The sequence below is a fragment of the Colossoma macropomum genome, unplaced genomic scaffold (assembly GCF_904425465.1).
Source record: "Colossoma macropomum unplaced genomic scaffold, Colossoma_macropomum, whole genome shotgun sequence".
Taxonomy (NCBI): Eukaryota; Metazoa; Chordata; class Actinopteri; order Characiformes; family Serrasalmidae; genus Colossoma; species Colossoma macropomum.
In genome coordinates, this window is record NW_023494795.1 from 32,610,820 (window position 1) to 32,632,110 (window position 21,291).

General features: G+C 39.3%; 1 protein-coding gene across 3 annotated transcripts in view; it reads left to right on the forward strand.

Moving 5' to 3' along the window:
- The first annotated feature begins 1,709 nt into the window (after window positions 1-1,709).
- lpgat1 (lysophosphatidylglycerol acyltransferase 1) overlaps window positions 1,710-21,291 on the forward strand; it is a 70,528-nt gene continuing 50,946 nt past the window's right edge. Inside the window, exons 1-2 of one of the 3 annotated variants that reach the window (XM_036582217.1) lie at window positions 1,710-2,172; window positions 7,316-7,568. In XM_036582217.1, coding sequence (XP_036438110.1) covers window positions 7,331-7,568 — 238 coding nt within the window. In that variant the 5' untranslated portion in view covers window positions 1,710-2,172; window positions 7,316-7,330. Of the gene's footprint in view, window positions 2,173-2,461; window positions 2,697-4,395; window positions 4,446-7,315; window positions 7,569-21,291 lie in introns of those variants that run through there. The other 2 variants (XM_036582216.1, XM_036582218.1) reach the window with 2 other exon arrangements.

The following is a 21,291-nucleotide window of genomic DNA, read 5'->3' on the forward strand; positions in this document are numbered from 1 at the left end:
CCTGTGTAGATCAATTAGAGCAGTAGAAGATGCCACAGTAGGTTTTTTGTTGCTTTGGCTTTGTTTTACAGGACTCAATGAAGTGCCACAACTGTCACATGCAGCTGCGTCCAAAACCACAAACTGCAGTACTCTACACTTTTAAAGAAGATGGTTCTTCAAGGGAAATGAAAATGGTTTGATATAGAACCTTGAACACTTAAGTGACCCTTTGCATGCTTGAAGGGTTCTTTGCATCATGAAAGGGTTCTTCAGACTGATGGAGAATGTAACAAGCTGTTACATGTTCTGCACATGTTCTCCTCACTTTTAGCCCCAGTATTTGAACAGAGTTTTTCAAACCCACAGGCAGATCAGTCAGTTGAGTCTATGTTATATTGTGAAACTGTTTTTCTGTGTAATCAAGATGTTGCACAATTTCCTTTGTAAAGCTCAAGTGCTGGACCTGCTGTTTGTAGCTGTTTGTAGGACATTATGCTGATGATCTACACTTAGAATCAGAGGGTTTAGTATGAATTTTTTACCTATTTTTTTACCAAGATAGAAATGTGACTGAAGTTCAATTAAAAAAAAGGAATGACTCTTCTGCAGTCATTGAGTGTTTATCTATAAGAGGAATTTCATGAGTAGATGCATAATTTGATGTTTGAGATGTAAACAGTCATTCAGAGTGTTTTGGTGTGAAAAGGTTGATTGCAGAGACTCAGATTTCTTTACAGTGGTGGTGATAGGAACCAGAGGTCACCATGAGGGGGGCGCACTATCATCAGGCACTGTATTCATAATCATTTCATGTAATATCTTTCTGTGAGGGAGCTTTGAGAGGTGGACGTCTGGTTCCTGTCACCACCACTGTGAACAGTTCTGACTCAGTGTCTCTGGAATGGAGCTTTTCACACCAAACCACTCTGAATGACTGCTTACATATTAACAATTTAATTATTCAGACATTTAATTCTTTACATGTAATAATCAGTGGACTGTGTTACCGTCAATGACACAGTTCTGCCACAAGAGGTCACTGTAAAATACATGGCCTCAGTACTGGAGGTTATAGAGGCTAAACAATGTGACATTTACACTATAATCACAGACAGATAATAAACGTTACAGTAGCCATATATCTTTTTTTTGACTAAGATCTTTTGGTGGTGTTTTTAACTCAAGATTGGCCAGACGTTTTTAACTTTAAATTGGCAAACCAGACGTCCACCTCCAAGCTCCCTCATGGAAACTTAGTGGTTATGAATATGCTGCTGGATGTCTAAGGCACTGTTTACAATAGTTTTTGGACGATTTTGCCCTAAAACATATTGTTAAAATCCATTAATGGTGGAAGGATACATGCAGGGCGTTAGTGAGGTCAAATAGTCCCTAGAGAAAACCACTATGTTACCATTATTTTACCATCAACATTACATATGAAACACAAAGCAGGTTCACTGGTTGTATGATTAAAGTGTTCTTTACGTCATCAAAGTGTTCTTCAGATTAATGGACAAAGATAAGAAAGAAGGGAAAGATTTTTGTTCATAAGACACTCAGGACTCTGCCCCCTGGGTTTTTCCCAACTTTGGGCCCCAGAATCCGGCCCGTTTTTTTTAACCCTTTAATCCTGGCTGCCGCGCTCTCCGTGTCGGCCGCCAGGTGGCGCTGCTCGGCCTGTTTGCCCGCGGAAGCTGCGCCGTGTCTTTCCGCTGATCTCCGGCTCTCTGTCTGCACTGGAAGCCCAGCAGCTCCTCCACACGGGCCGGGGCCAGCCTCTCTCCCCTCTCTCCCACTCACATCGGGCTGGTTTTCGGGGAGAAATTTGCAGACATTTATATGTTTTTCTTTTTAGCCTGGAGCGTCACGATTTACCACCAGCGGCTTCTCCAGCACCATCGACACCATCAACGCCGTCAACTTGGAGGCGAAAAACGGGGCTTTTTGGCTGCATCGAGTGAATTACTGTTATTATTATAATAGACCGTATTGCTGTTGCCTTTAATAGGAGGCTACTGAAGCGGCAGCATGCTGTAGCTCCCAGCAGAAGCGCGGACTGGCAACCTGGCTCAAAAGGCAGCGTTTTATTCGGTGGGAATGATGATGGTGGTGATTTAGAGAGGGGGTTCAGATTCATCCTGATCTCCATGTGACTTTGACATCGGCCTCGCTGCTCTTCGTTGCACGGTGAGAGCCGCTTTAATGGCAGCACTTCAACTATCAGCATCTACCTAACTGTATTTTGGAAACAGCAGCAGGAGTTTTTTGCATTTATTTGTGGATGATAACAAACATAAGTGACCATGAGTGCCACCATCTGTCACCTTGGACTGAAAGGAGCTGCATTATTCCTAATTTTTAGGAGGCTGAAGTTGGCCTCCCGTTCCACCTTAATAGGTGCAGCAGTTACGCTTTGGAGCCGGAGGCGCCAGAATGGAACGGCTGCACCATTTAAGGTGGAACGGGGAATTCCAAAAAAGCTGGCTGAATTAATGTTTTGGGGCTCGTTTATGGGTGTCTTCGTCAGCCTTGTCACGTGTGAAGCTGTATCTGCTCTGTCTGTTGTCTTTGGCAGTATTTTAAACCATTTTTTACCATTTTTGAGCATTTTGCTGCTTCAGAATGAGCTCCAATGAGTTGAATGAGGTGACCTAACGCTGAAAATGTGCCGTTTAATGTTGGAGCAGGATTGAAAAGCTCTCGTATGGATGGTCAGTTCCACTTAATCCACTTAATCCATATTTCTAACTTCACCTTTCGGCGTTAAAATGGTCTAAAAATGGGTTAAAACGGTTGTTTTCGTCTGTTTGGCTAACGGTAGCTAGGCGCTGGCTAACATAACTGTTTAACTTGTGCTTAGCTGCAGCGGCTCAACTGACAGCAAACGGCGTTTAATATTTTATCTGGATGATAAAATATACTTGTTTTTTTGGAGTAACAGTAACTTCAATCGATGATTTAAACGATTAATCTGAATATTAATCTGCTAACGTTAACGTTAGCTGAGAAGCTCATTCATTATAGGGACGTTAGCGTTAGCTTGCTAGGCTAACCTAGCTCTCTAAATAAGCTCTTATTTATTTTGATCACCAACATAATGTTAATTATATAGCTATTTCTGCTACGCTGTCTGCCTAATATGCATTTTAGGCATGTTTGCTATGTGACTATGTGCTCTATCTCTGCTAAGCTGTCTAAATACTGTTATTTGTGCATTTTATGCACTGTCGTCCCTTCTATTTGTGTATATATTTATTTATAGATATAATAATCACGATTATAAACTTATAAATGTCATTATTATTAGGTGCTTCTTATTTTTATGAGGCTTAGCTCCTGTTAGCTCTCATTCATTCATTAATTCATTTCTTGTCATATTAAAGGGGAATTCCATTGATTTTATTTTTTTTTCCAAACATTTCTGTATAATTAAGTGTTTGAGATGCAGTCAGAGTCATTCAGAGTGGTTTGGACACTCATTTCTTTACAGTGGTGGTGATAGAAACCAGAAACATAGCCTTTTTATTTACTATCCAAAACCACCAGTGAACCTACATGTGTCTTCTGAGTTTTATATGGAATGTTGATGATTGTAAAAATAGTGAAACCTCTGGAAAAAAATAAGTTTTCTTTGGGGACTATTTTGCCTCACAGTACCCTACGTGTATCCCTCCACTATGTAGGATTTTAAAAATACATTTTAGGCCAAAATCTTCTCAAAACTATCGTACAACAATGTCTCAGACTTCAGGCAGTGTATTCACAACCATTTCATGTAGTAACTTTCTGTGAGGGAGCTTTTAGAGGTGGATGTCTGGTTCCTATCACCACCACTGTGATCGGTAAGTTTCTCTGAAACAGCTTTTCAAACCAAACCGCTCTGAATGACTCTGTTGACATGTAAGCCATTTAATTATGCAGAGTTTTTGGGAAATCTGTGGAGTTCCCCTTCTTTTTTGTGCTAGCGGCCTTTTTATTTATTTGTCTATACATATAATAATGACGATTATAAACTTATAAATCTCAAGTGCTTATTATTATGAGGGTTAGCTACAGGCAGCTCTCACTCATTTATCCTTCTTCATAATAATTGACACATTTTTACCTATTTTGCCCGAACGACCTCTGACATACAGGTTAATAATAAAGCCTGCATGCTAATATGTTAACATGTTAGCTGATACCTTAATCATTTTAATGCCAGTATCTTAATCATTTTAATAATTGAAAATGTGAAAGTGTTGCTAATGAAGCCTAATGTGCTAAATACTGTCTTGACTGAGATAGTATGCTAATATGTTAATAATTAATCAGCCACTCTAATGATAAGTTAATAATTAAGCGGGTATGCTAATAATATGTTAATCGTTAAGCCATGTGATAACACATGGCTGGTGTAGTCCATATTTCTTGGTTTTTAGGAGTTGCAGAACTAAAGAAAGACGGGGGAGGTGTTTTAGGTGAGCTGGGCAGTAAGACTTAAGTGATATTCAAATATTATTCTACAAAGAAATTTTAACTGGTTAAATTATTTAGTATTAATTTGACTTGCAAAAATATGGGAGGTAAAGTTTGTAAATCTTTAAAATCTAGCCTGTTTTTAGTTAAAGTAGCTTGACTAGTAGAAGTAATTTCAACTGCATTTCAACTGGCAAATGCTGGAGGCGCATTAAGTGACCTTGAATGCTGATGGTTGTGCTTTGTTTCATGCTGGTGCGTCTTTATATGAGCCTTGCTGAAGATAGACAGCTGATGTGGTTTTTCAGTGCTGGGGACGTCCTTGAACTACACTCTTAAAAAAGATGGTTCTTCAAGGGCTCTTTAGTAAAGGGAATGGTTCTATTTAGAACCATGAGTTTTTATAGAGCAATTTCTTGCTTAAATGGTTCTTTGCATGGTGACATGGTTCTTCAGATTGATAGAGAATGTGTGGTATGTGGTTCAGGCTTGAACCTTTTTGGTGCTATGTAGAACCATATACAATGGTTCTTTAGTGAAGACAATGGTTCTATATAGAACCATGAACACTCAAAGAACTCTTTTGCATGATCAAAGAGTTCTTTGCTTTGGAAAATGGTTCTTCAGATTGGTGGAGGATGTGCTATAGATGGTTCTAATTAGAATCATTTTGAAAACAGTTGAATATAGCACCAAAAGAGTTCTTCTATTGTTACAATGTCAAGCTTGTCATAATAGAAGAACCCTTTTTGGTGCTAAATAGAACCCTTTTCAAAATGGTTCTATATAGAACCATCTGCAGCACATTCAACACATACATCAATCTGAAGAACCATTTCATGATGCAAAGAAGCCTTTGATCATGCAAAGGATTCTTTGAATGTTCATGGTTCTATATAGAACCATTTTCTTTACTAAAGAACCCTGAAACTCCTTTTTTAAGAGTGTACAACACATTCTCTAACCTGTTAAGCATGAAATGGTTCTATGTAGAGCTCATGGTTCTAAGTAGAACCATTCCTTTTGCTAGAGAACCTTTGTAGAACCACCTTTTTAAAGAGAGTTCTGGTGCATCTGTAGTTTTTATATAATACGCATAATTAACCACCAGCTAGTTTCCACTAGTTATGCTTAATTTATTAATACTTTATGTACTTACATGTTTTTCTCCGATAGCCGTTCTAGCACTGACAGTGTTGGTGCATATCTAATGCTGATGTACTGAGCATAATGGAGCACTAATGTTATTTTTGGTAGCTACATTTTAATAAATTAATGCAACATATTCATGTACTAGTCCAGTTAGGTCACTAACTAGAATTGGTCACATGCTACCTAGTCTAGCTAGTTTGAGATTGACCACATCTTTTGTTGGTCATGAGCCTGAACTTTAGATGTATTAGTACGAAGCCTCTTTGGAGGTTGTCAGCTATTTGATTTTTGTAGCTACTAGTTATCAAAATCCCTGTTTAAATGGTCTTTCTGTCCTTGTCATTGTTGCTGAATCTGTTGTAAACATGCAACCCACATTTTGCAGAGGAGCTGCAACTGTTTTCATATCATCAGTACAGTGAAGAGAATGATTTACGCAAACAACAGAAATGACTTGTTAGATGAGAACAACAAGCTAAAAGCTAATGTTAGGATTGAGTGACACCACAGGGATCCCCAATGGCTGTATGACGTATTTGTGTAATGCTGGTGTTGTAGTGAGAGAAAACAATATAAAATTGTGAATTTTGTCAATCTGATGAGGCTGAGGGACATAATCACATGTCACGATCATACATTTTTAGTTGATGATTATTTAGCTTGTAAATAATAGCGATTAATGATTTAATGATGATTAAATAATAATTTAGTTGTTTATTCCTGTTTTTATGTTCTTATTAAAGTACAAGCCCAAACTGCTAAACTGGCTGATTAGCCATCTTGCTTCCTAGCTAGCTTGTGTTTTGCAATTAACAGTTACACAGTCGTCAACCAGAGCTCACATTTCTCTCAAGACTGTGAGCGAAAAACGCTTGTTCTGCAGCTGTTTTCCAGCTTACAAAAGCAGCTAGATCTGCTATAAACATTATTAATCCCTCTGAGGATCCTCTGAATTTGGTATTTGGTAACACTTGCAGGTGAGGCTCATGACAGTTTAGTAAATCTGTTTCACTTCCAGATGAAGATGAAGTTGCCAGTTAAAATGTAACCCAGTATGGTATGTTAGTGTGCTGATTGTTGTGATACAGTGACTGTGAAGTGATTAACAGCTGTGGAAAATAATTGCGGCCAGTTTAAATAATTTCGATCATCTCAAATAATTGTGATCTGGTGATTGTGTAATGATTGTGACATAAAAATGAACTCTACACAGTTAAAAATGATGGTTCTTTAAGGGTTCTTTAGTAAAGACAACAGGTCTGTATAGGACCTTGAACACGCAAACAACCCTTGGCATCGTGACAGGGTTCTTGAGACTGATTGAGAATGTGCTGTAGAAGGCTCTATATAGAATCTTTTTGAAAATGGTTCTACATAGCACCCAAAAGGGTTCTTCTATTGTTATGGTGTCACAATAAAAGAATCCTTTTTGGTGCTATATCGAACCATTTTCTTTACATAAGAACCTCTGAAGAACCTTTTCTAAGAGTGTAGTTAGCCTAAATGCCCCTTATGAAAGCTTCGGATAAGCAGACATGCAGTCTGTTATTCCAGTTTTGTGTTAATCTGTCTGTGAGAATGTCAGTAAATTTCAGTCAAAATTAAACCGAACTGGAATGCGATCGACCCAAACTCAGCAAACGAAGACGTCTACACTCTTGAAAGTGCTTACGTTTGACAGATCCTTTACTTACGCTGCCTTTCTTTCTGTGTTCCACAGACAGGTTGTTGCAGAATGACACCCTCCCTGGAAGCGGCCCACAGGCTGGGCTGGATTTTACTGAAGGCACTGCTGCGTTTCACTTTCATGTTCATCAATAATTGTGTTGCGATCCCGTCCTATTGCCTCTACCTGCTTGTGCTGCAGCCTTTGAGAATAATGGACAGTCAGACTTTCTGGTACATTGAGGGGGTAATGTTCAGGTGGTTGCTGGCGATGGTGGCATCGTGGGGCTGGTGGGCAGGATACACAGGTAAGAATAGCGTCTTATATTTCACAATGAAGCCTAACCTGTGGGCATTTGAATTGAAAGCTGAAAAACATGCAGTACTAGTGCTGGGTGATATATCGTCTACGCCGGGATCGGCATCACATTGGTAGCAAAAATTTATCCTAGATTTTTCTTGTTTTTATTTTTTTCACTTGGGGAGTAACTATTAACGTTTGTTTTATGCACCAAAAATGATCATAGTATGTTTTGACATGACGTCTGTTTACTGTGTCTTTAAGACTGATATATATAAATGAGCTGTGTTCTGATTGGCTGTCCTGTATTATGCCTCTTTTAAAAAGCAGCCCGGGCTGAAACATTCCTTATAACGTCAGCACGAGAGGGCAGGGCTAAACTGCTGTTGGCCGAGTCAGCAGATATATGCAAATTATTATTTGTTACATTTTTCATGACATTACAAAATGGTAAATTAATTTCCATAAATGGGGAGTAAAAAGTTTAGTTTAAAACTAACAAATTCTACATCAAGATGCAAATTTAAAAAATGCAAAAATGCAAATTAAAATCAAATTCTAATAGAATTTATAGAACCATACATAGAACCATTTTCTTTACTGAAGAACCCTTAAGGAACCACTTTTTTAAGAGTGAATGCATTTACTGCTTTAATTTACTTACTGTATATTTATTTGGACCAACTCAACGCAGTTTATGTAATAATTGTGACAGTCCTACCATTTGAGACTCGAACTCGATATTGTACTCTTCATCCTAGAACGATGCTGACAGAGTGACTGTAAATATAATTTTTACCACTTTCATGTTCTGCTTTGTTGTAGTTCTGTTAGGTTTAATCAGTTGGCTTGTAAGAGTGACTCAGGGTACACACAGGGACACGGTTGCTCTGACGGAGCGCTACTTTGGGTCACACGTTATCGCTCTGACTTTGGCTTCTGAATCCAGGCTGAAAAAAACCTGTTTACGCTTCTCGCCAACAGCGATTCTTTCGTCCTTGACAAAAATAAATAAACATTTGCACGTGGCGTTTGAACCGAAACGTGTTTCTTCTGTTAAAACCGTCGCGGTTCCAGGTTTGACATGACCTCCAGTGAGCTGAGAGCAAAGTGCAGATCAGTGCACGGTCCAGTGGTGAATCGTGGGCAGAGGCCTGGACTGTAAAATATTTGGGTTTATCATCTATGCTGCTTTTTGCAAGCCAGTGGATGCTTGTTTCATGGTCTTGATTTTAAAGGGTGTATCGTACATTTTTTGCCTTATTTTTTTTTAAAATGTGTTTTATGTACTAAAAATAGTCTTAATTAATTTGTGCATTAACATTATCCAACCTTGTTTTTGTTGCTGCGCCTTTAGGACTGATGTCTGTAAATGAGCTCTGTTCTGATTGGATGCCCTGTATGTTGCCTTCATTCAGAAAGCAATTTGGGGCTGAAATGCTGCTTATAACTTCAGCAAGAGGGGGCGGGGCTAAACTGCATTAGTCTGAATAGGCAGAAATATTTTTTTCCATCACCTCACAAACACAGTATGTTCAAAACAGGCTGATTTTGCAGCTTATGTTCCATGAATGGACTGTATGAACCAGGCAGTGAACGCAAACTCTACAAACTCTACATCAAACTCTTCTCATGCATTTTCTGCTATTTAGTAAGAGAACTAAAAATATGTTGCCTTAAAGTTTTATTCAGTCAATGTTTATTTAAACCCTAAATTGAGTAAATTGAGTGAGACCCTCATTTACAATGTAGCCGAGCTTGTACAGAAAACATTAGATTGAAAATATTAGATTGTAAAAACGTATTGAATTCTAAAAAAGTAATAATTATCATTATAGTAAATTTAATAGTAAAAAAAATTATGAAAAGTAATAAACCATTAAAATTGCAACAATATAGTAACTTAATAAGTAACAGATTAAATAAGGATAAAGTAAATAAACATACACTGTAAAGATTAACCTAAAAAATTACTTTATGAAGTAACAAAAATTAAACTAGTTTTATTCAACAAAAGAAATACATGAATTCAAATAATCATTTATTGTATTTAGGTTAAATAAAACTAGTTAATTTACTTGTTACCACATGATAATATTTTGGGTTGATCTGATGAGCCATTTTTCACACTTTGGTTAATGAAATAAACAGTAACTTAATAATAAATTAGTAATTAATAATAACTATTATTATTATTATCCACTGTAACTTGGCAGGAGCTAAGAATAGGAGTTGATGATGAAATAAATAAAAAGAATAATAAAAGTGTAACAATAACTAAAACATATCAGAATCATATGAAAAGTTAACAAAAATCACAGACAGACAGATCAGAAAACAACCATAAAATATAATGTTGCAGGCTGAGTGGAGGTGGTTAAAGACTAAGTTAAAAATGTTCATGTGACTGTAATGAATTCCAGTTCACTGGTGTACTATTATAAGCGGCTGTGTTCCAAATAGCACATTGGAAACTCTATACTGCAGCAGTATATACTGTATACTGCATGCTGCTCTTCATCAGTTGTAAATTGTAGCGCATTCAGAGACAACAGCTGTGACTAGACTGCCAACATCAGGGTTTGAGCCAATCAGACCAGCTCAAGGCCCGCCCCACTTTCCTCAGCCCTCCAATCAGTGCCTAGCAGCCATAGTCACTTTTTAGGTCTTTATCTAATGTGAAGATGTATTTTGGTCAAGAGATGCTTGATTTTTGAAAGATGCTGCAACAGAGTGGTTGTTGTTTTCTCCAAAACCAGAAGTAAACTTAAAAAATGTCAACTTTAGATACAGATACAGAGATTAGATTTAGATTTGGATACAGAGACGTGTTATCATGTGTTTGCCAAAAGATCAGTCCTTTCATTTTCACTTCATTTATAGTTACTTTGTCTGAATAATAAGCAGTATGACTCCACACGTGAGCCTGGAAAGCAGATGCTGAGCGGATTGTTTGATACTGAGTTACTGTTTCAACCATGTTATCTATGCGGTAAGCTAACTTCATTAACCCCTTAAAACCCCTTAAAAAAGTCAGTCAGCTTTGTCATTTCTGCTCATCACAGAACACAAGCAGCGGACAGATTATAATACAGATAAACTATACAAAAACTAGTACTTCTTCTCTACAGTAAACAATAACTACAACTATACATGCCTGAGGACTATAGAGAACATGGACCAGCTGTTGCTCCACATCATGCAAGCAGTCACTATAAAATAAAATCTTCAGATTGCTTTACATCTGCACCGCTGACAGGTGATCGAGTTAAAGAGTAACATTAAAACCTTATTTATTGCAAGTTTTATGTGTCAAATGTTGTGTATGTGTTGGTTTATTACACTCAAAGCACCCTAAGACACTAAGATTCCCACACTTGAACTTAACTGAGCTTTTAAATGCTGGATGATGCGACATCCTACGATAACACCACAGTTATTCAACCTAACAGAGAAGAGATTGAGATGAGATTGTTGTAGAAACCAGCTAAGCTGGTTAAACGTGCTCTGTGCTGCAGATATACAGGTACACTGTACAAATTTAGGGTCTTCAGATATCAGACAAAACAGCTTCAGGAAAAACACAAGTGAAGACGTGAATCGTGACTTCAGTGTTCAAATACTGGTAACTTGTAAGGTGGAGGACTTTAGTACCTGTGCACATCCCTACTTCATACTACAACAGTTTCATTACTAAACTGTTCTTATATTTGAGCAAACTTAAGCTTTTGTATATTGCTGTTGTCGGATCAAAGCCTTGTATCTCCTAAATAGTAGCTTTACAGGAGAAAGAAAAAACATACTTTACTTTTAGTGTAAGTCAATGGAACCAGACATTTTTCCAAGTCATTTTGGGCCGTTTCTTTTAGTCCGTTCATCAAGAAATTTACACACGATGTAAAGGACAACATGCATTTTCAAATTGTCAGAAACTGAAAAACAACAAAAAATGGAGATATGAGCTTTTGTTCTGACAGCAGCGAAATACTTACAGTTTTCATGATATACAGTACGTATATAAGTTGGAACGAAGAGCCCCAGCAGTGCCCCAATTTAAAAATACTACTACAAACTGAGAGTAGAATGATTCTTATTCAGTGTTTCACACTCTGCACTAAATCTAGTTAAACTGGACTGGTTATGCTGTGTTTGTAATGAAGCATACAGTTTCGTGTTCTTTAAGTACTGATGTCCATGATATGCTCAGAAAAGCATCTTGTAATGGAATGTATTGTAATGATAAAGTATTATCAGATTGCCCACCCTTTGCCCAAGGACTGGTATGTTCAGGCCAGCCCTAAAATGATGGTATGAAAAACTGACTGTCACGAATGACTGACTTTAAGTCTTAACTTTTAATGTAAGTTAATGTAACACTTTTTCCCCCCAAAGTAATTTTGCACCTTTTCTTGGCCTATTCATGAAACCATGAGATTCTCACACAATATAAAGTTTAGCTGACATTTTTAATCACGTTAAAAGCTTTTAGTTTGACAGTGACATTACGTTAGAAGGTAACAGGCGGGTGCTGAAGCAGCTGCCCATAGGCTTCTATTATCAGTGACTTTTGAGTCAGCGGGTTTTCTCTTCTTTTCTAAGTGCCGGGAAATGCATTGAAGTTCTTGTCCCTGGTGATCAACTCTGTTTTTCAGACCCAGCAGACGGAGATTAGGTTGGAAAAACTCTGGAGTATTCCCTTAAAGAGGAAATCCACCAATTCTCCAAAATTTCTGCATAATTATGCAAGATGAGTTACTCAGTGTGGTTTGATAAGAAATAATTCATTGCAGAGACTCTCCACCTACCTAGTTTGGTCCTAACCGAAATAGCAGGTGTGAAAGGTGCCTCAGACCTTGGTCTGGACCAAAGGACCGAAAGTGGTGGTTTCAGTCTGGCTCAAGCTGAACCATGGATCAGTTCGTCTGCAGCGTAAATACACGTTTTTGGATGGTTCAGATTTTCAGGCCATTTACAGGAAGTACATAAAAATGCCAAAACTTAAACCTTATTTTCTAACGGATGAGAGAGAGTATATGACAGGATGGCAGAGCAACTCCACCTAAAGATAACGAAACTGCAGCAGTATATTAAGGTAGTTAAGTGGCAACGAAATTAATCTGTTAATTCATTTTTTTTTCTCCATTCAAACTAAAAAGGCTGCCCACTGAACTGACAGCACAGCGACAACAGACGCTCCACAACAGAACATAGGTTTGTCTTGCAAAGTTCTTTAGTACGCTTGCAAAACTGGATCAAATGTACACAGTGTAACAACAAATAAACCTCGGTCCACTTTCAGTGTGAAAACACCCTCTGATTTCTTTACAGTGGTGGTGATGGGACACATCTGAGTTTTCATATGGAATGCTGATGATGGTAAAATAGTGGAACATATGGAAAAAATAAGTCTTATCTGCGGCTTATGCTCAAAACAACGCGTTTCCACCAAAACCATGTCTTAGACGTCAGAGAGAGGTGGGCAGCATGACAATATTTTATTGTTACTTTTGTTTTGTTTTTCTTTTTTTTTGTTTTGTTATTTTTTAGTATCCAATTCCACCCACTAGTTAGGACTTCCCCGATCGCATGATAGTGCCAGCGCTAGGAGGGCGAAAGGTAGCACAGGCTTCCTCTGAGACCTGTGAAGTGCCACCCTTTCTTTTCGAACTGCTGCTAGTCCAACGTCATTGGGAAGCTGAACACGCTCAGAGGAGAACACTAACCGCCAGTTCTGTTAGTTTCTGTCAGTTAACAGATGCTTGCGCTGGCTAGCATCGTGCTGAGTAATGGAGGGAGACTGGGGGCCATCCTACCCACCCAGAGAGAGCGAGGACAACTGTGCTCTCTTGGGCTCCCGGCCACGGCTGGCTGTAGCATCACCAAGGGCTCGAACTCGCAAGCGCTAAGAGTTTTTGATGGCACTTTTCAAACGTGTGCATTGTGTCCGTATGTCAAAATATCATATAACATGTGTTAAAAATATCTTAAGTATTGTGACAGGATATTTTTCCTTAATCATCTTCCCCTAAGGCTGCCCGTTACATGAAATGGTTATGACTTTCTGTGAGGAAGCTTTTAGAGGTAGACATCTGGTTCCCATCACCACCACTGTGAACAGTTCTGACTTAAGTTTCTCTAGAACAGAGTATTTCACACCAAACCACTCTGAATGACTCTGTTTACATCTTAACAATTTAATTACACAGAGATGTAGAAAAATCAGTGGAGTTTCCCTTTAACATCCTGACTGAAACGTAATCTGTATTGTAGAGCAGTAAAGCTGCAGTAGGGACAGGTGGTCCTTAAGGGAAAGCGTGGCTTGTCTCTACTTGTTTTATGCAGATAATTGAGTTGAAATGATTTCTTTTCTCTTATGGAAGTTCTCTCTGTGGCTCAGATGAGAGATGAAAGTGAGACTTGCGTATCAGGCTTCATGTGGGTTGAAAATAGCCCCTTATGCCGGGTGATAATTGAATCTCCTCTTACTTGGTCTTGCTCTGTCCAGAAAGCCCTTGGCCTTTTGGATCATTTATCCAGCCTTTTGTGCTGTTGCCGTTCTTGTCTTTACAAATTGAATTTTAAAGAAACACATTTGTTCCTGATGTTTACGGTATTTTACTGTGGTTCGTCCATAAAGGCGACTATTTTTATTACCTTATTGCCATTCATTTTGAAATATGGCCATAATTAACATTTTTATCACGGCTTTGGACTAAAGCCATACTCCGAGGTACAGTTTGGAAAAGTCCCTGTGAGTGAGTGTACAAAGCAGACCAAAAAGCTTTTAAAGCTTCCTGTAGAGAAGCATTCACTTCAAAACATCTTGGGAAGTCTTGGGAAGCAGTTGTTGAGTGATTCTAACCACCTTTAAAGAGGAAAAACCATCAGGAAATCTCTTTCCATTGTGCTGTGAGCTGTGGCCAGCTTCTTATAGATGGTTAAAGTTAGCGTTAAAGTGTTTTCAGCAAAATTACTACAGTCACTTATCAACACTGTACTCTCACTGGCCCTTTCATTAGATGCAGCTAATGTAAGAGTGTTCTGTACACTTACAACTTTTCCCATTTATATCATAAAAAGCACTTCCTTGTCATTTATCAAAGACGCATCTGAGACATTGTCATATGCCCTTGTTTCCATCAAAATGGTTGACAAGACCATCTAAGCTGAGTTTGGACATCAGATCTGTGTAAATAGTGACCGTCCCCCCCAACACCACGTGAAAATGGTGGGTGGGGAAAACATAGGGATGTGAATGTGAATGGGGTGGGGGGACCTTTCACAGCCAGTTAAAATGTGTATTAGCACTTTTAATATCATATTTAACCCTCCAGCGAATATTAAACTACAGATTAGCACCATGAAACACTAAGTTAACGCTCTTAGCGCAGCTTCACACCACTGCCTCAGTTTACTAAGCTTTTTTTTCGTGTTTTTTTTTCACATTTTGCAATAACTATTGAAACGCAAAAAGTGACAAAGTACTGCATGGATTACTGCACACTTACGTTACTGTGTCTCTGTTTTCATTTATTTAACCAAAACAATTCAGATAAACATTGTTGCAGAAAATGCAACACATGAAATATACATGGAACATTTCAGACTTTTTACTGACTTGGACATTAGACTGAAATTCTTTTGTTTTCAGTGACTCTATACCTGAATTATATTTATTTTATTAAAATAAATAATTCATCTTTCCATTTTCTCACTACCAAAACAATCACAGCAGTTCCCAGATTTACCAAATGTTTCAGTTCAGATTGTTTCAGTAACTTTTCACTTGGCATTACTGACGGGTTGCTGCGATGGGCCCTTTTGACAAGAAACAGAAGTGCGTAAACGCTGGGTAAAAGGCGTTCCACTATTGCTTTATGGACAGTTATTAACCTCAGGATAGGTGTTCGTATCACTTCAGCTCACCACTGAAAAGTGTCTCACTTTATCTTTGTCATTAGTTGCCAAGACTGAAATTCGAGGATGTGTACAGAACTGTTGGAGAACCAAACACACAACAATGTTGAAGTCGAAACTAAATAAAGGATGTGTGGAAAACTCTTTCACAGCTGTCAGAGCACAGTAACATCAGCTAACATCTATAGAGTGAGAAATCAATAGATGTTGAAAATAACTATAACCAGAACGCTAGATTAGCTGTGTTAGCTGGAGATGTTCAAACAGCTTGCTACCAATAAACAAGTTGGCTAAAAAGCTAAACTCCCACACATGCTGGCAGGGGGGCGCACCAGGTCGTCAGGGTCTGTAACAACACTATAGACATTTTCCGCAATTACAGGCTCCAGTGAATGAACATCTACTCCCCGCTGAGCACTTGCTCTCTAAGATACTGACAGTTTTTAAGGAGAAAATGAAAACTGTTCCTCTGAAAGCGGCTGCGCAAACTGCACGGTAAAGTCCGTCAGCAGCAGTGAGATGCTGGTACAGAGGTTCTTTTACTCTGTACGACAAAGTTCATTCCTTTGTTAACTGCACGAACCCATTTTTCCTCTGCACACCATCAGCTGAGAGGCCAAGCTGTACATGCTGTATTTGCCATCGTTGTTATTGTTATTGCTATAGCTTTAGCGGAAGCAGCATTACCTTGCAACGAGTACTTTCAGCAGAAAAAATGCGGGAAAGTGAAAAGGGCCTATTGGAAAACATCTGTTTTTTTTAAAATACTGTTGTATAGTTATACTTTTGCCGTGTGCAAAGACCCCAGACACCTGTCAGCTCTGCGCATTTTTACACTGCAGTTTTTCCCTTTTCTTCTTTGCAAAACTGCTCAGGTTGAATAGGGATCGTGAGTGAACAGCCTTGTTTTAAGACCAAAAATTCGGATTGAGATCTAGATTCTGACTTGGCCACTCCAGCTTGAATGTCAGTAGATCTTTTTGAGCCCCATTTGAGCTGCTTTCGGAGATCCTAGCAGCGTCCATGAGAAAGCAGAGGGCAAATAATCCTTCTGATGTTTGTCAGGAGGTTTTAATTGCTCAGCCACAGCTGATCCGTTGTCTCGGTTGTTTCCATGCTGAATCCTGCCCATCCTGTGCATCTGATGCTGTTGCTTCATCTGCCTTGATTGGGTGCCCACTGCTTGCCAGCCTTCTGGACCAGTTTGACCACCAGGGAGCTTCCCGCTGTACAACGCTGTGCAAACCTCACCTGCATGAACCGACCCTCCTGTTGATGCTGCTGCTGCACAGACTCATTCACTCAATCAGAGCCATTGCTTCACCTGCTAGTCTCCTTTTCTGTATTTTAATATTTTACACTAGTGTTAAAACCATTTTGCTCTTTTGTTATTGTTTATCTGGTGTCGATCAGAGGAGGATGGTTTTTGAGTCTTGGTTCCTCTCAAGGTTTCTTCTTCTTGCTTTTAGGGAGTTTTTCCCTATCATGGGTCTCGGACCCAGTTTTTTTCTGTAAAGCTGCTTTGTAACAATGCCTGTTGTAAAAAAGTGCTACATAAATAAACTTTAACTTGACTCCAGAGACAACAGTGATTGGTGGAGTGTGTTCATGTCGCCTTGAAAGCTTTCAGAATTCAGAGGGCGGAAAAAATAATCCTGCATTTTCACAATCTGACAAGTCCTGTTTATGGGCAGCTTATCAGTTATAGAGAAGTTTGAATTCATTTATAAACACACAAATCACACTGTGATGAAGGCCTTTAGAGACATTTCATACATTTATCTGAAACCAAATTCATTTTGCATTATTGCAAACATGGATTCCAAACTTGTGCACAGTAGAATGCATGGTTTTTGCGTTATGTGGCAGAAATCTGTGTTCAGAGTATCATTTTGCGTGTGTAATCCTCTTGGCCTTCAGCACTGCTTTCTCTGCTGTCTGGAGACACCATACCACAGATTATAAGTCTGTTACTCAGCGCTGGATTTCAGTCTTCAGCGCTCGGAAACGGCCGTAAATCAAATGCAGGACATGGTGTGATGACTTCACCAGCTCTAACAGACAGTGTATGCCAAGCCCCTGGGGAAGGACGCCTGCGCTCTTGTTAATGCACTGGAAGGCCAAGTGTTTTGACAGAACTCTGAGGTCAATGAGGGAGAGAAAAGGCCTGGTGGCCACCACGTGCTGCTCGGTTTGGTTTGCTGTTTTGTTTTCTGGCTGTGTTTGGAAGTGCTGATGGCTAGAAATCCAAAGGAAACTGGCTGTTCAAGAGCGGGCAAGAAAAAGGCCCATCAGTGAGGCAGCCTGTAGTCCAGTTTATCCAATGTCACATTTTGGAGTCAGCTGGGAGCATTTACGTTTATTAGGGATGTGCCTGGGTACTGGAGTACCAGTATTTATATACTGAATACTAAGTTACCAGTATTCATATACTAAAATCAGAGGTCGCATTGATTACAACACAAATATAGCCATTTTATTTACTATCCAAAACTACCAGTGAACCTACATGTGCCTTCTGAGTTTTATATGGAATGTTAATGATGGTAAAATAATGATAGATCTGAAAAAAATTTCTTTGGGGACTATTTTGTCTGTTTTAACACCCTGCTTGCCGTGAATGGGGTTAAAAATCTGTGTTTTAGAGCTAAACTTTGTCTCAAAACTATGATACAACAACATCTCAGGCCTCAGGCAGTGTATTCATAATCATGTCATGTAATAACCTTCTGTGAGGGAGCTTTTAGAAGTTTCTTTAGAATGGAGCATTTCACACCAAACCAATCTGAATGACTTTGTAAAAGTATGTACCATGTAAAAGTAAATTCATATATTCATACACACATCACTGTACAATAATCAATGCATTTTACCGTGCAGTTATTTACAGTATAATTGATGATTTAAGTACAGCCCTATATATAACTGTAACTTGAATACTGATAGTAACCAAAAAAAAATTCCCAGAGAGAGAAATGATACAGCTGTTTGCAGTGGCAGACCTTTCCTTGGTACTGCGCCTGTGTAAAACACTCCTGGGTCATAGAGTTGAGTAGAGTCACTAACTGAGTGGAAAATGACTCGGTATGGGTCGATAATATTACATTACAAACACAAGTCAAGGCTAATCTTCTATATAATCAGTCACAGATATATGAAGACACTGTCTGCTGTTATCAGGCACCGTCCTACATGCAACACAACCCATCACACAGACTCTGCTCCCATCTATAGGAATACCTGACCCACGTGTTACTGTTCCACTTTTAACTGTGTTTGATTCTGTAACAAACTAAGAGTTGTGTGTGTGTGTGTTACATTCACTACATTCAATTTACAGGTTCGATTCTACACTTCTGATGCTTTTCTCTTGTCAATGTCAATAAATGACGAGTAGGGGCCATGGGGGATCCAGAAGGGTTAATGAGTAGAGTGGCTGTGACTACATATAGACCACTGAGCTGTTAATTTTAAACTGGTTAGATGAGAGAGGTTTTCAGTCTGCTCCCTGAGGAACACCAGCTTTTACACTCTATTCCAGCTCCATCACACCTGCGCTCACAGTCAACGCTCTGCGGTTCTTATTGCCTGCACAGGTGTGCCTGCAGCTGCCTGCAGTTCTTCACAAACTGAGTTAACCCTTAAAGCCTTAGAAGATGCACTATATGGCCAAAACGATGTGGACACCTGACCATAAAAGGCTATTCACTATTCAGCCTTCACTCTTCTGGGAAGCTGTCCACAAGATTTTGAAGATTTTGTCTGTGGGAGTCGAAAGAGCATCAGGCACTAATGTTGGATGAGAAGGCCTGACTCTGAGTCGATGATGCAGCTCATCCCAGAGATGTTCAGTGGGGTTGAGGTCAGGGCTCTGTGCAGGCCACTGGAGTTCCTCCACACCAAACTCGACAGACCATGTCTTTATGGAGCTCGCTTTGTGCTCAGGGGCTCAGTCATGGAACAAGAAAGGGTTTTCCTCATACTGCTGCCACAAAGCTGAAAGCATATAAAATAATTACAGTTTTTACTTATAAGTAATTGTCTAAAATGTCTTTGTATACTGTAGCATTAACATCACCCTTCACTGGAAATAAGGGGCCCAAACTCTGAAAAACAGCCTCAGCTCATTATGCCCCCTCCACCAAACTTTACTGTTGGCGCTATGCATTCTGGTAGGTAGTGTTCTCCTGGCATCCATCAAATTTAGGTTCGTCCTTTAAACTGACAGATGGAGAAGCGTGAATTATCACTCCAGAGAACATTGTGTCAACTGCTCCAGAGTCCAGTGGCGGTGAACAGTGAACTGTTGTTGCTCCTTGACATTCCCCTGTCACAACAATAACACTTAGAGTTGACCTGGGCAAACATTTCACAAACTGACTTGTGGCAAAGGTGGTATCCAGTGACGGTGCCACATTTAAAGTCACTGAGTTCTTTGACACGACCGATTCTACTGCCAGTGTTTGTGGAGATTTCATGACTGTCTGCTTGATTTTATGAATGGTGCTTGATTTTAGGAAGGGTGTCCACATACTTTTGGCCAAATACCACCAGTGATTACAAAAGCTTGCTGTAATTTTATATAAATTATTTCTCACTTGCAGCTCATTGAAAGTGCAGACTGTGTTTGTTAGCAGAAGAGGAGCGATTGTATGATTAAATTTGAAGGGGTGTGTGTGTGTGTGTGTGTGTGGTGTGTGGTGTGTGTGTGTGTGTGTGTGCAAAACGACAGTTGTGAATCTAGTCTTCTAAGGCTTGTGTTACTTGTTGAAGTCTTTACTGATGAAGTTTGCTTGTAAATGTAAGAGCTTTGGGGGATGTCACAGTGAATTTCATGCTCAGAGCACGGTAATCTCCATACATACACGCTCAGTACATGCAGCACAGTAGGCGTACTGCAGCGTAACCCACAGAAATCATGCCAAACCTGTCAGAGCTCGCAGCGTCCCCCGCATCAGCACCCGATACTGCACCATTTCAATCAGCACTTCTCCATACAGTGGCCAAATTCACACCGTGGGGAAAAAATGTTTGATTGTGTTATCTTTTTTTTTTTATTTTGAGTGCTGCGGTAAAAATGGCCAAATATGTCTTCGACTAATATACAGCACTTTGCAAAACTCAGACGCCAACGTTCATTTATTTAATTTGCAGTCAAAATGGCCATTAAGTGCAAGTTATTCATTTTTTAGAGTCCGCTGAAAGCATTCATCTAGCAGGAAATTACACAGAAGCTTCAACAACCGAATCTAATATCATGTTTGAGTGTTCAGTGTGTCACTCTTTATCTTTATTCCAGCTTCCATTCTTTTCAGGAGACTCACTTTCAGTTTCTCAAAGAAATCTGCAGACACAAAGTTCAGTCTTAGAAGCTGGTTGATCATTTTCTGAAGTAATCAAACACATTCAGTGGTGTTGAGGTCTGGACTCTGGGGTGGTCAGTCCATTGTTCAGCTTCTTTGTTTGATGTGTCCGTCTCCTTTTCTCACTGAGGTTCTTCTTGACAGCTACACATCCTTTCAGACTCATAACGCTGAGTCGTCTTCTCACAGTGAAAGGATGGACAGAAACACCTGTGGATGTTTTCAGTTCTGAAGCAGCTTGATTTTCTCCTCTCTCTCAAAGATGAAAGCTTTAAGTGCTGTTTATCTGATGGGGACAGTTGTGGGGTCTACCCAGTCTTCCAGGTGGTTGTTAGGAGTCCCGTTGTAACTCTGTACATTGTAACTAAATAACTAATAATTAGGAGTGTTCTGCTCTGACTGCATTTTAAATGGGGAAAACCCATTGGAACAGAGCTCATTTGTGCACTA